The sequence below is a fragment of the Ursus arctos genome, unplaced genomic scaffold (genome assembly GCF_023065955.2).
Source record: "Ursus arctos isolate Adak ecotype North America unplaced genomic scaffold, UrsArc2.0 scaffold_8, whole genome shotgun sequence".
NCBI lineage: Eukaryota > Metazoa > Chordata > Mammalia > Carnivora > Ursidae > Ursus > Ursus arctos.
Window position 1 is genome coordinate 62607371 of NW_026623100.1, and position 14022 is coordinate 62621392.

The window sequence follows — 14022 nt, forward strand, 5'->3', positions numbered from 1 at the left end:
AGAGTTTTGTCATCACTTTCTGAAATGGGAACACCTGAGTGGAAGACTTTCAAGTGTTTAGCTTTGTACGTGTTACGTTTGAGATACTTATCAGGCAACAAAGTGGAGATTTCAAACTGCAGTCGGATATGTATGTTGCTGTTTAGGGAAGTTGGGCCAGGAGATGTGAATCTAGTAGTGTTAGTATATAGGTGGTGTTTAAAGGTATGAAACTGGATGAGATCACTTTGGGAGTGAGTTTAGATGGAGAAGAGAAAAGGCCCAAGCTCGCCAACTTTCAACAACTGTCAAATACTAAAACAAAGACATCCCAACCCCCTGGCCACCAGCGTTAAAAAAAAAAAAAGTGCTGAGCATATTTCCTTGTCACACAAGGAGAAATTCACGGAGTAGTTTGCGAGTTCAAAGCCAGACTGGTCAGCATTATGGTGTGTGCTGCCTTTCCCTTGTGGTCCCCTCCTCTCCCACCACCATACTCAGCTGCTCACGACACTGTGAAGGAGGAAAGAGGCAGAGGGGTTGCGGTTGTTTGCAAGGGAGGTATTACAGTGATGGACCTGGCATCTATGGCAGACAGAGGAGCCTCTCGAGGCTGGGGGGTTCACTCTGCCCTGACATCCTGCGGTGCCTGGAAAGGGCGCAGGATACCACCAGAACACAAACAGACAAACCTAAAACAGTCTTACCTCCAGCCAACCCATAATGCCCTCAGTCCAGAGCGCATTTCCGTACTTTTCACTCCTGCGGTGGTCTCGGCCGTCATGGGCCAGCCTTGCGTAGGCCTCTGGAAGCTTCCTTGCTCCTGCTTTCCCCTCTTCTTTCCTTTCCACCCCTCTTTCCAGATTCCAGGAGCTGGCGGGTCTCATTTCACCCCTTCACCCCATACGTATATGCTGATGAGGCCCATTTCACTCTGGATCCTCACATGTTCAGAGGGAAGCCCCCCAAAATCAATCCATTGTCTTGCTTCGGATTGCGTCTCATGGCATCTGTGTTTCTGTGTGCTGGAAACCCCCCTCGCCACCGAGGGTGAGGACGGGGTCAAGAGAGGACACACAGGAAACAGAGATCCACTTCTCTGCACTTGTCAGATGCAGAAGGACTTTCTTCTTTATATTTGAAATGTATGCATATTCTGTGAACTTTGGCTAGAACTCATATCTGTGTCATGCTTCAGATTTTGGCAAAAACAACCTCATCTATGTGGGTTGTGTGTTTCTTGGTCTTTACTTTTTCAGGTGAGGAGGCCCATCCTTTTGGTTGCCCCACCACATGCAGCAAATCACTACCTGTCTCCCTCTGGGAACCACGGAAGCCCAGCCTCCTGGCAAGAATTGTAGGAGTTCCTGTAAGGGCAGCATCCGTATTTCTGCGTTTTCTCTGCTCTTCCTCTTTGAAGATGCCTAGCAATTTATTGGCATTTGGGGATAGAAAATGCTTTAAGCTTATTTTAGGGATGACCCACAGTGATGCCTCTGGCTCCTTGCTGGGTCATGACTCAGCCCTCGGAGCCCTTTCTTTTGAATGATTTCAGATATTTTTTATCCCTCAGTATATATCCTGGCCCTTATCCATATGAAAAGTCATCTGCCATTCTGTGCCCACGCATAGATTCCTAAGTGCTTCCTGAAGTCTAGTGCCATCCATTTGGTGCTTCTCATCCAGGAAGAAGTTAGTACCATTCCCAAACTGTGTGGGGAAGAAAAATGACCTCACTTGGAAACAGGGAAAATATTGCCTAGGCTTGATCTTCCTTCTGCTTCAAAACTACTTGAAGTTTGAGCTGTGTTGATGACGCAAACCTAGAGAAGCAGATTGTTACTCGCATGGAGGTCATTGCAGGGGCTTGGCTGTCATGAGGTCAGAGAGCTCTCACACTGTTGCTGTATTCTGGAGCAGGCTAAGTGTGACCCCTGACCTTAGCCATCGCCCTATGGGGGCCTGAAGAGAGCTGCAGGACCTCCCGTACTGGTTTATGGGGGTCCAGAAGGGTGGTAGAAGGAGCGTGGGCTATAGCATCGGGTTAACCTGGTCTCTTGGCTCTGGTGTCCTGCCTACTGGCCATGTGGCCACAGTCCAAGAGTCTAACTTCCCTCAGCCTCGATTTCCCTGGCTGCAAAATGAGGACCAATAATAGTACCATTCAAAAGGTTGTTGTGGGAAGTGAATGTAATCATTCGTTTAAAGTGCTTATTAGCATAGTGCCTGGTCCGTATGTGTTCAATTCATATTATTAATTTTTTAAAAATCTGATAAACCTCAGTCCTGCCCCCAAATAGACTTGTGTGGTTTTGGGCCTGATGTCTCTCAGCCCCATTGCCCATTCTATAAAACAGAGCTGACATGAGGGTGACATGAGACAGCTTCTCTCTGAAACTTATTAACAGAGCTCCTGACCCCTTTCAGCCCATGTTCCCCTGAGCCATATGTAGAAACGTTACCAGAAAGATGGCTCTGGGCGCCAGCCAATTCAATTCTGATTTCTTTAGATCAGATGGAGGAGAAAAGTCAAAAACCCTTTCTAGGTACTCAGGAGCCAGCCCTTCCAACTCAAATCTTTGGAAGGCAGAGATAAGGATGTCTCCTTTAGGAAGGTGACCACAGAATGTCCATCCTGTTCTAGCTGCAGGGAGCCAGCCGACAACACAGTGGAGGGGCCTGGAGACACAAGGCTGCCATGGTCACCCAGCACAGTTATTTCCCCAAAGCATGTGAAGAAGGGTCGAGGCGACAAGGGGTTGGAGGCAGGAGAATAGGGCCTGGAGGAGCTGCTGCAGAAGGTGATCTGGAAGAAATTACAAAGCAGACAGGCTGGAAAAAGGCTTCTACTGCTCCTTCCTATTCTTCTTTCTCTTCTTCCTCCTCTTTGTCTTCACCAAGTCCCTCCAGGTGGCTTAAGAGTTATGTTTGAGTACCAAACCAGCTGGCCCATGGTGGAACATGGCCTTTTGATACTAGGCAAACTGGGGTTCAGCTCCTGATTCCATCATTTGCCCCTCTGAGCCTCAGTTGTTGCATCTATAAAATGGGGTAATAATGCTTATCTCAGAGAGTCATTGTGAATGTCATGTGGGTTATGTGGGTTAAGAGGCCAGCGTAAGTGCCTGGCCCATGGAAGCTGCAGAAGAAATCCTAGTCCCCTTCCTTCCCTTTTCCCCACACGCAATCTTGCTACACATCTATCTACGAAACAGGGCTGGTTCTCAACTTTAGCAGAAAAGCTGTTCCTTCTTTAACAGGAGAGGCTTTGCCTGCCATAAAACATTAGCAAACAGTGGTTGAGTTGGGGATTTTCGGGGAAGAACTGCATAAGAGCATGTAACGTGTGTTCATTTGATTTGTAGATATATTATAATTACTTTTCACCACACAAAACCCACTTGAGGTACTGTTAAGCAAAGGAATAATGCTGCTTTTGCTCCATTTCTCTCAACCCTTCTTTCTCTCATGCAAATCAGAACTTTAATCCTTTGTGGCTCCCTGGACTGTTGGCTGTGGGAAAACCCATCACCTAGCTTTTTTTGTCCCCGAAAATAACATAATTGTCAAAATCTCATAACTTCTGAGTGCAATTTCAACCCTCTCATTAATAAGGCAATAATAACCCAAGCAAACAACATTAGGTGAAGTAACAAGTCTGAGCATAAAGTAGAGTGGAGGCATTATCTGGAAGAGATGAATTGGAGATCTCTATATATAAAGTTGTACAAATTCTTATAGGCAGAATAGACTTTGAATAGAGTTACTAGATCAAGCCATCAAATAGCCTGGCTTCTAGTTCGTCTCCCAGAGATGTTTGGTGGGGCGTTGGTCACAAGATTCAGACTTCTTAGATGTGGTTGCCTTGGTAGAAAATGTGCACTGAGGTGCTGAGGTCCATTCAGTCTACTAGTAGTCAGTCTTTTGCCCCTAATTTACAGCGGGTGCCGTGAAAACCCCTTACACACCTTCTTCTATAAGCCGTATGAGTGACAGCTAGCAGACGCACCTCAGGCACACGGTCAGTGTTCTCTCTGTTTTTATGTCCAGGTCGCAGCTCCTTGGAGTCACCGACAAGCCTGCCTTCTCCTCCTCCTGAGCCTTTCGCATGGAATCTGACGTGGATAATGAAAGATTCCTTCCCTTTCCTCTCTCATCGTAGTCGATATGGTAAGTGTATTTTTCATAGTTACATGTGATGTCCAGTCACCACCTCATAATTAAGGGGTCTGTGAGTTCTAGTGTCCTCTGTCTTCCATTGGCTCACATTCCAGCCAGGCCTGGCCTCTGCAGACCCACCGTTGCTTTCTTTGTCATAGAGGAAGCCAACAGCTTTGTTGCTGCTGTGTCCCACCTCAGAGCCTTCATGGTGCATAGTGTTCCTGACACCCCTGAATAGTCATTAGATGCCATACTCATTTGCAGTTTGACTGTGGTTTCTAGATACAGGGATTTTTTTTTTCTTTTTTAAATTTTTTTATTTTTTAAAAAATTTTTATTATGTTATGTTAGTCACCATACAGTACATCCTTAGTTTTTGATGTAGTGTTCCATGATTCATTGTTTGCGTATAACACCCAGTGCTCCAGAGAAAGACAATTATCATATGGTTTCACTCATTTATGGAACATAAGAAATAGCAGGGAGATCGGTAGGAGAAGGAAGGGAAAAATGAAGGGGGGGGTAAACAGAAGAACCACGAGAGACTATGGACTCTGGGAAACAAACTGAGGGCTTCAGAGGGGAGGGGGGTGGGGGATTGGGATAGGCCGGTGATGGGTATTAAGGAGGGCATGTATTACATAGATACAGGGTTCTAACTCATGCGTGTTTCTAATGACAGTGATCTCTTGAGAAAGGATTGTTGTTCTGAAGGTCACAGGTCTTCTGGGGCCCCTGAAGTGACTTCCTTACATTTGGGTAGCTCTTTAAAGGTACTTGGACATGTTCTTAGAGATTAGTTCAGCTCATGTGGTTCTGCAACCACCTCAGAAGTAAGGAGGCTGGGTCTCATCCCATTTTCACAGATGTACAAACTGACCTTAATAAGATGACACAGAGTGGATTCTCTAACTACAAAACCAGAATTCTCTCCTTACATTCACTTACGCTCCCAGGGGGCCACCCACTCAGCCTGCTACATCCTGGTCTAGGAGCCATTAGGAGGCCATATTTGTATGGTATAGGTTTCCTCATTCTCTGCGCTAACGGTGAACATTCTAACAGCTTGTAGAAGCTGGGCCTCTGCAGAGGAAAGAGCAGGTTTGGAAAAGAGCTGATGTATTTTCAGGTGGACACTTTTTTTTTCTCTCGAACTTCTCTAGAGTGAACCCCATGAGGGTAGGCACTCAGCGGCGTTGGTTCCCCACTTTCTCGTATCACATAGACGACACTCATAAAGGCTCGTGAATGATGAATGAATATAAAAGGCTTCCAGGGATGGAACTTACTCGTGAAGTCTGATTCAATTAAGTATTTATGAACCTGGTATAGCACTAAGTTCTAGATTGCCTTCTGGGCATATTTACCTATTCCCGATGCTCAGTCTCTGCCATTGGACCTGAGCTTTTAAAAATGAACCTAACAGAGATCTCCCACTCACCACCATCCCTCATGCATAAATGCAGCTAGTCTTGGTTCATATTAACTGTACCTTTCATTTCAAACTTAAAAAAATAGATGCATCCAAAGCCCTAGGGCGGTGTAGACTTACACTCTGCTGGGATGTTTCCTGCTGCTCCTAAGCCTCCCTAGTGGGAGAGGAAGATCAGTAGTTGTCAGAAGATTCCAGATAAGAATTACTTCTTGATTTTATTTAAGCCAGACATTGAGTGTCATTTTGTGATAAGGGCAAGTGTCTATAAATAATTGAAATCTGGTCCTTTGTATCGTTATTGCTTTGTAACCAGATTTGTGATACAGCCGGTCTTTGGATAACATTCTGAATTTGCTCTCAAAGTCATTCAGTATCTCCACAGGATGACAACTTTTATAAAATGCAGAATGTCCAAAAAGAGGCAGGTCTGCCTACTGCATGACACCGAGAACATTGCATTTGTCCTCTGTAGAACACCCGGAAAAAGGTTAAGGTTGAAAGGAGAGAGCCGCGGGAGTTTGTTAAGCTGCTGCCTAGTGCTGCTTGGCCCTGACACGCCTACTTGCTCTCTGGGCTCCCTCTTCTTAACTATAAAGTGAGGCAGAGTGGCACGCTGCCTTGGGGCAAACGTGTAGATCGAGAGTATTCCCAAGATCCTTTTCAAACTCTCCTTGTGGCCTAGAATCCTCACAAATTGCCTTCTAGGCAGAGGAGAGGACGCAAACCATTGGCCAGACATTGCCAGAAGGCTGGATGCAGATGCGAAAGGCAATGCCATTATTGCTATTGATTCACAGGGTGGGAAGAACTGATTTTGGGTTGGTGGCTCTGTGACTGAGTGTAGGGGTCATTTCCAAGCCTATCTTACTATATTTAATTCAGCTGAGACCCACCTGCCTCCACCATCACCTCTCTGTGCCTGGTCCAGTGCCGGATAGCAGAGGGGATACAAATACATAGTAGGGAAGACTTACTTCTGCCCTCTCAGGGCTCAGAGGCCAGAGAAATAATTCCGCAGGCAGCTAGCTAGGCCCACTGCCATAGCAAGGGCCTCTGGGAGCACAGAGAGCACTGAAGGCCAAGACTCCTGTCCCCTTAAGGGCGTCTGTGGGGGCTCAGCCCACATGTCTCTATGAACCAGAGAGGCCAGCAGGCTCACTGGTAATAAATCCACACCTTTCAACTGCCGTGAAAGACATTTTAAGAAATGTTAACAACTTCATTAATTTTAAGGCCTCAAACTTGGGCAGAGAAATTTGACTGGAAAATTGCCGCCTGAAGGGATAGTTCTTCAGACAGTGAGAAGTAACCAAGTCTCAGCAAGCTGACATGGGTGTTTGAGTGGTGGAGCCTGGTGCCTGCATTCTGGGAAGGAGGCGGGACGGGGGGTTCTGGGGGGGGGGGGACACAGGAGGGGGCAACGAGAGGGGGGTGGCAACAGCCTGCCCACAGGCATTGTGACGGATGGCGGCCGGCCGGCCCTCTCAGGCAGGCTGTCCAGTCCTGAATTGAGTGTGGCTTTCTTTTCACCGATGTTTTATGAAAAGGGAGAGGTGGAGAGAGGCTAACAAGATTTACTCACCCCCAGCCTGTAATTATCTGCTTGAGGAAAAAGTTTGACCTACCTTTTTGAAGTCTTCCCATATTTCTCCTAATTTACGTTGGGTCCTTTTATGTTGTGTAAAATATATTCTCTTCAGTGGCATTTGGTATCCGATTCCAGCACTTTCTTCTTGTCTCGAAGGACGGCAGCCCGCTAATTTCATCATTGACAAGCAAAGAGCTACACATTCCTGCCCTAAGGCTTTGAAGGAGGTGGGGGCATCTAAAGAAAGACTTTTTTTTTCCTCCTTTTATCATCATCTCTCATGCCTTAAGACTTATTTATAGTCTTGGCTAGAGGACTGGGCTCTCACTACCCACCCAGATAAAAATCTGTTCCACCCGGTCACTCCAGGTGCGAAGAGATTGAGGCCACTGGGGGCTGTATTACCTTCAATTCTAGAGCTCCAGAAGCAGATGGTGTCCTGCCCACTTTAACTCATGTTTGCCCACTCTGGGTGTGGGAAGAAGAAGATCAACATGTACAACGTAATATAACCAAAGGTTCTGCCCCAGATGAGGAGGAGAAAGAGAGTTCTTACTTACTGAAAAACAAAAACGTTGATACTTTGCAAAACTCTTTCACACCTCTTTCTCACTGAAGCCTGTTACGAATTTTATATCCCATGTCTTATGTCCCATTATTTTATATCCCATGTCCATAAGAATGTCAACTGAGGGCCAAAGAATTTTATTAACATGCTCCTATTATGGAGCAGGACAGCAGTTACACAAGATTGAACCCAGATTGACTCCAAGTTAGAGTGCTCTTTCTACTATAACACAGAGTTAATTCAAAGATGAAGTCTTCCCTCCATGGAGAGGGCTCTCATTTCCTAGACTACCTGGTGTTTGGACTGAGTGACCAGTCTCATACCCAAGATCTAGGCAGCTGTAGAACCGAGACTTGATGTCCCCAAACTGTGGCTATCCCAGGCAGGCCAGTTAATTCATCTCTTCCCAAACGTAGACACTGTGGGCATTCTTGTGTTCCCTACCAGGGACTGTGGTCCCTGTTATGGGTTGAATTGTGCCCCCCCAAAAGATACTTTGAAGTCCTAACCTCTAGTAACTGTGCATATGACCTTATTTGGAAATAGGGTTTTTGTAGATATAATCAATTTGGGTCCATACTGCATTAGAGGAGGCCTAATCTAATATAACTGGGTCCTTACGAGAAGCGAAAACAGAGACATAGACACAGACACACAGGATGAACACCATGTAATGATGGAGGCAGAGATTAGAGTCATGTATCTACAAGCCAAGGAATGCCAAGGATTGCCAGCAACCACCAAAAGCTGGGAGAAGAGTATGGGACAGAACTCCCTTACTGCTGTCAGAGAGAGCATAGCCCTGACAATACCTTGATTTTGGGCTCCTGGCCTCTAGAACTGTGCGAGAATAAATGACTGTTATTTCAAGTCACCCTGTTTGCAGGACTTTGTTATGACAGCCCTGAGAAAGTAATACAGTCCTTCATCCCTCCAGCCCCCCAATGTCTACATCGTGGACTCCTGGCAAAGAAAGATTCCTCCTAACACCCAGCGTCAGGACACAAAAAGCCATTGTTGGACTTTAAATAAAAGTTCTATTAAAACTTTGTCTGTTTTCAAGCCCATGGAGACCCATCCAATTTAAGGACTGGTGCTATTGGAAAGAAAGAAAAATTAGGCTTTTTAATTACTTTCCCTGCTGCCACTACCACCATCACCGGTGCTGTTAATGTATCAGTTTCTTTGATTGAAAACACTGGGTAAATTAAACATATCTCTCTCTCAAGAAAAAAAAATTAACCTACCACAGAATCAAAAATGGAAAACAGAAAGGCCCACAAGCCTCTTGTGGGATTTGCTTCGTAGCTCTCGCAGGAAGTCCGTTTGATCACATTTCTGAAATTACATATTTAATGTGGCTGGACGTGATCAGCTATTCCGCCCTCAAGGGCCTGGTGTCAGTGAAAAGCAGCTCTCAGTTCCCTCGTGGACCAGTGTCATGGTTGAAAGCTTTCTTAACAATTCCTCTGCCCTGACAGGCTAGGCCCTTTTGTGTTCTCTTTCCACCCTGCTCCACTGAACTGGGAAGTCAAGTTCTCTCCTAGTCCATACTCTTGTATTGTAATCTACAACACGATGAGCACAAGGCCTGTGGTTTCCTTCACCAAAAAGACTGAGTCCCAAGGGGTACAGCAGTGCTGGCGGTCATACGCCACCAAGAACAGGGTACGTCTGAGGACTGCTGACCTGCCAGGGGCCAGTGAACCCAATCCATGAAAATTACATAAAAAGCAGATGGCTTAGGTGTTTCAAGAAAAGATTTATTTAAAATGCTCCACTTAATCATATCCCTTATCTTTAAAATGAAGACAGGTCCACTCAATAAATATCAACAGTTTCTCTCTCCGTTAGTGGCAGATTGAGTAAAGAGAAGCAGAAAGGAAACAGGTGGATTAAAAGGTAAAAGAGTGATTGACCAAGTGACACAAAGGCAAGAAAAGCAAGTCAAAAGAGAACCATTTAAAACAGTTGTCACAGGGACGCCTGGGTGGTTCAATCCCTCAAGTGTCTAACTTTTGATTTTGGCTCAAGTCATAATCTCAGGGTCATGAGATTGAGCCCCGTGCAGAGCTTGACATGGAGCTCAGCACAGAGCTCGCTTAAGATGCTCCTTCTGTCCCTCACCCCCTCTCTCTTTCTCTAAAAAACAAACAAACAAGATAAAGCAATTGTCACAGACATGGGGAAGGGCACTGACAAAAGGAAAAGAAAGAGACAGGTGAGGGAATGGAGACAGAGACGCACAGAGATAGAGACGGACAAATGTAGAAAGGATCACTCAGGCCTGTCCCCATATTCTTCCTTCTGCTAACATGGTCTCAGCAATCCTGCCTGAGCAGGTGGTTCCCTGATGCCCAGTCTAATCTCGACCTCCCCACTGAGGGTAGTTTCTGTATCCCTACCTGCCTGCAGCATTTCCCCCTTTCTGTGTCTCTGACACCACAGAGAATGGGAGGATGGGTATAAACATTCTTTGAATACCAACTGCTTGTCTGGTTCTGCTCTAGGCATAGCAGTGATAAAGACAAATAGGGCACACCCCCTTCCATTCAGAACTCTCAAGGAAGAGGCAGGCATGCCTGCTGTATGACAGGTGCAGAAACAGAGGCATGTTCAAAGCTCTCTGAAACATAGGAAAGGAGGGCCTAATAGGAAGCTGGGTGTTCTGAAGATGGGGACAGCTCAGTTGGGCCTCGAACCCCAAGACCAATGAGGAAATTAAAAAAAAAAGATGATAAGTCACTTTTATCTATCATCTGTCTGTCTATGTATCTATCTATCATACATTTACTCGTCCAGTGAGTGTCTACAACTTGCCAAGCTCTTTGCCCCTGCTCCTCATAGAGATTCTACCCTAGTTCACTTTTATCATAGGTCTAAGATAGTCCCAAACATCATCTGAAAGGCGCTTCTTAAATGCTTGTTGTATGATTCTTTTGTATATGCGTGCAGTATCCCTGGGTCTGATGATCCATCAAACCTAATAGGAAGATTTGCTTGGGAAATAAGACTTCTCAGTTTTAGCAAAGACATAATATGTCTATTAGATTAGTAGAGCTTCTTTTTGGAAATCATACAGTAAGCATTCCCACCCAGCAGCTGGTGACTGCATTAACCCCAAATTAGAACAGCCTGCAAGGTTGAAGAACTCACTCTGTCCCCATTTTCTCACCAAGGAAAGTTGTATAATGTCTTTCTGCAGTACTTTATATTTCTGATGTCACACTTGTTAGTGTGACTTATCTTGGTCATGTGTGGCCCTGAATCATCACGATTCTGAGACTGTAAGCTCTTGGAGGTCAAGGAGTCCACATTTTGTTCCCTTTTGCATTTCCAGTGATTAAGCCAGTGTTTTGTACTCAGTTGAGTTCTTGATAAATATACACTAGATGAAATAGCAGCATTTGCCAAAAAATCCAGGGGCAAAATAGGAGTTTACTCGGCTCTCTCAGTTCCCAACCCAGAGCCCATGAGGATCTCTGTTTTAGTAAAGGGTAGGGATGTTCTCACCAGCCCTCTTATTCCTAAAGTCATATTGACTCGTTTCAGGAAAGACAGAGGTCTAAAGGGAAAGCAGGTTCTGGGTTGGACATACTTTGGTTTAGAATTAAAAGCTATGACATTAACTACTTTGGGCAGGCTTATTTTTTCTCTCCTCAATCTAAAAAAGCATATTCAGCAGATGTGAGTGAGCTGAGGAGTTTTTGTTTTGACAGCTTTGGGATGTCTGAGATATTGTATACAGAGCATTCCTAACCAGCCCAAAAAGACATGTGTCCAAAACATATGCAGGAAAGTGACTGATCAAGAGTGAGAAAAATGAGAGGAAATCCTTTTAAAATGAAATGTTTTGTCAAGAGCAACCTCAGATGCAAAAATGTATGCCAGAGGAGACCTCAGATTAATGGAACTTTACCCAGTCCATTTGAGTAGATGCCTAGAATGATTTGGTTTGTTAGAAATTGTGAGCTGTCAGGGCCCACAGTAGTCTGGTCAAATAGCCTCATCTTAAGATGAGGAAACTAAGCCCAGAGAGGTCAGCAGTCTGCCCAGAGCTAGTGGCAAAGCTGAGATTCAAATCCAGGTCATCTGCTTCGAAGAGCCCACATCTAAGCCTCCATAGCAGATGTGTGGGCAATGGTTCATACGTTCTCAGTACTTGGGCTGCAAAGCATTTCCTCACGTGTCACTCCTGTCTATCGCTTTATCCATGTCATCACTTTAGGTCCTCAGGTCTCCATCCATCCAGCAGGTTCATGATGTCCTACAGGTTGCATCAGTATAGGGTCCATACCATCCTGGTGTGGAAGGACCCACAGCCGGGGCCAGTCTTGTTACCTCACGATCACATGAAGAGTATCTTAAAAACAAGATCTGGGGTCCAGAGACAGTAGGACTAGATTTGGGACTTCCAAATATTCACCTCCTTGTTGCCTATTTAAATGTCCTCTGTAACATCCAGGCAAGCCTTCTTCCAGCCTCTGTCCGAAAGCAGAGCACAGAACGGTGGGGAAGAAGATCAAGTTGGGATCTGAGATGTGGAATTTGTTTCCAGCTCTGATTCCTGTGTGTTTCACTACCTTCAGCCAATAACCACTCCCTGGTTCTGTTTGTCATTGGAAAAATGGGAATGGTCATGATTCCTAACTGACAGCATCGCTGTAAGGACTGACTGTGAGGACAGAGTTCCACGTGCCAGAACGCAGGTGCTTCGCTAACACCTCCTGAAGAGGAGCGAGACCCGTTCCAGTGAGAGGCCGATAGCCTGCATTTTGGTGGCCTGGCTCTACTTTGCTAGAAAGTTCTTCCTTAAAACTCTTTAAACCCCTTGTCTTGCCCTCTGGAACCTGAAAGCACTTTACGTTTAACCATGATACTATCCGTGCTGGGATTTAATCCTATGCAGCCCAGCTTCAAAATTCATACAACTACGCTAGAAGAAGCACTATGAGTTCCCCACCTGCCTGGAATAACCTCACTCCTTCCTCTGTTCTTAACACATTCTCTAGCTGAAACCTGTACCATGTCCAAATATTTTCGTTCTTCAAGATGCAGCCCTAAAATCGCCTCCTCTGTGAGCCTCTGGTCCTCCCAGGCGGAAAGTCTCTTGTTCTGTGTCATCATGGCGCCGCCATGTCTGCCAGCTGTGAGAGTCAGGCGTGAGAAGTCCACCTCCTCGCCCTGGACTGAGAGTCCCCGGAGGGCACAGAGTCCATGCCAGGGCAGCCTAGTATCGGTCTGTGTTTTGAGATTGGTATCAGGGAGGAACCCCATGGTTGGTAACCTCCAACACCCAGCAGATCCTCGTCATTAGAGACAAGAAGAGTAAGTGGGGAGGATCATTTCACACGTTCTGAGGCTGAGAGCCCGCATGACCATCAGCCTCCTCTGGTTATCATGGGTGCCACATTGCTCAGAGCTCTCCACCAACCTTCTGCTTTTAGGGACGATCCCATCTGTATGGATGGCATGCTGAGCAGTGGGCAAACTACTAAGCTTTCACCGTGTTCTGTGGGGTCTGCTGCGTTTTGTTAGAGTCTCCACGTTCTACATGAACACTTCTGGGGATCACAGGCGAAGAACTGGACTGGAAGTCCAATCTGGGTTCTGGTCTCAGCTCTCTTACTTCCCCAGACCCTGGGCTCTGCTACTTTGGCCAGGTCACATCATCCTCCTGAGGCTTGGTTTTCCCATCTGTAAAATGAGGGGGCTGGGCTGGTTAGCTTCAGAATGCCTGGGATTTTAATTATTTTCAATTTTCTGTTCTGGGATGAAGAGCCGAGTCCCATTTCTTCCATCCACAACATTGCTTTGGCCAGAGATGAGAGAAATGAGAACTAAGCTTTCTGTGCCTATCTGCCACCATCCTGGGCATGCTTGTACACGCACCCTCTTTGAGCCTCTTTTGTGGCTGTGTTTATGTAATTGATTGATTGAAGGAGACTTGGCCCTTCTTTGCTGCAGCTTGATTATAAGTGAACTAAACAGATGTCTTGAATTGGGTGATTGGTTCCCAGATGCATTCTAGGGAGTGAACTGGTGGGAATGAAGTGAATGATTTCAGTTCTGGGGCCCCAAGACAAATGAGTAGTGGTTGTGGGTGGGGAGGGGGGGGCAGGCAGGGGCTAGGTTTGGTACTTAGTCTTATGATGAAGTAAGTGACCAGATGTTGGTGGCATCTGGAAGATTAATATCAAAGGTAACTAGTGGGCTAAGTGCCCCTTTAGGAGATAACGCAGCAAGGGGGAGGAGAAGCCCCTAATCATTCAAGCCTGGGCTGGAAGTCAG

General features: G+C 45.9%; 1 protein-coding gene across 1 annotated transcript in view; it reads left to right on the forward strand.

Moving 5' to 3' along the window:
• ALK (ALK receptor tyrosine kinase) overlaps nucleotides 1–14022 on the forward strand; it is a 655077-nt gene that overhangs the window by 186795 nt on the left and 454260 nt on the right. Inside the window, exon 2 of the mRNA XM_044379628.3 lies at nucleotides 4030–4149. Coding sequence (XP_044235563.2) covers nucleotides 4030–4149 — 120 coding nt within the window. The remainder of the gene's footprint in view (nucleotides 1–4029; nucleotides 4150–14022) is intronic.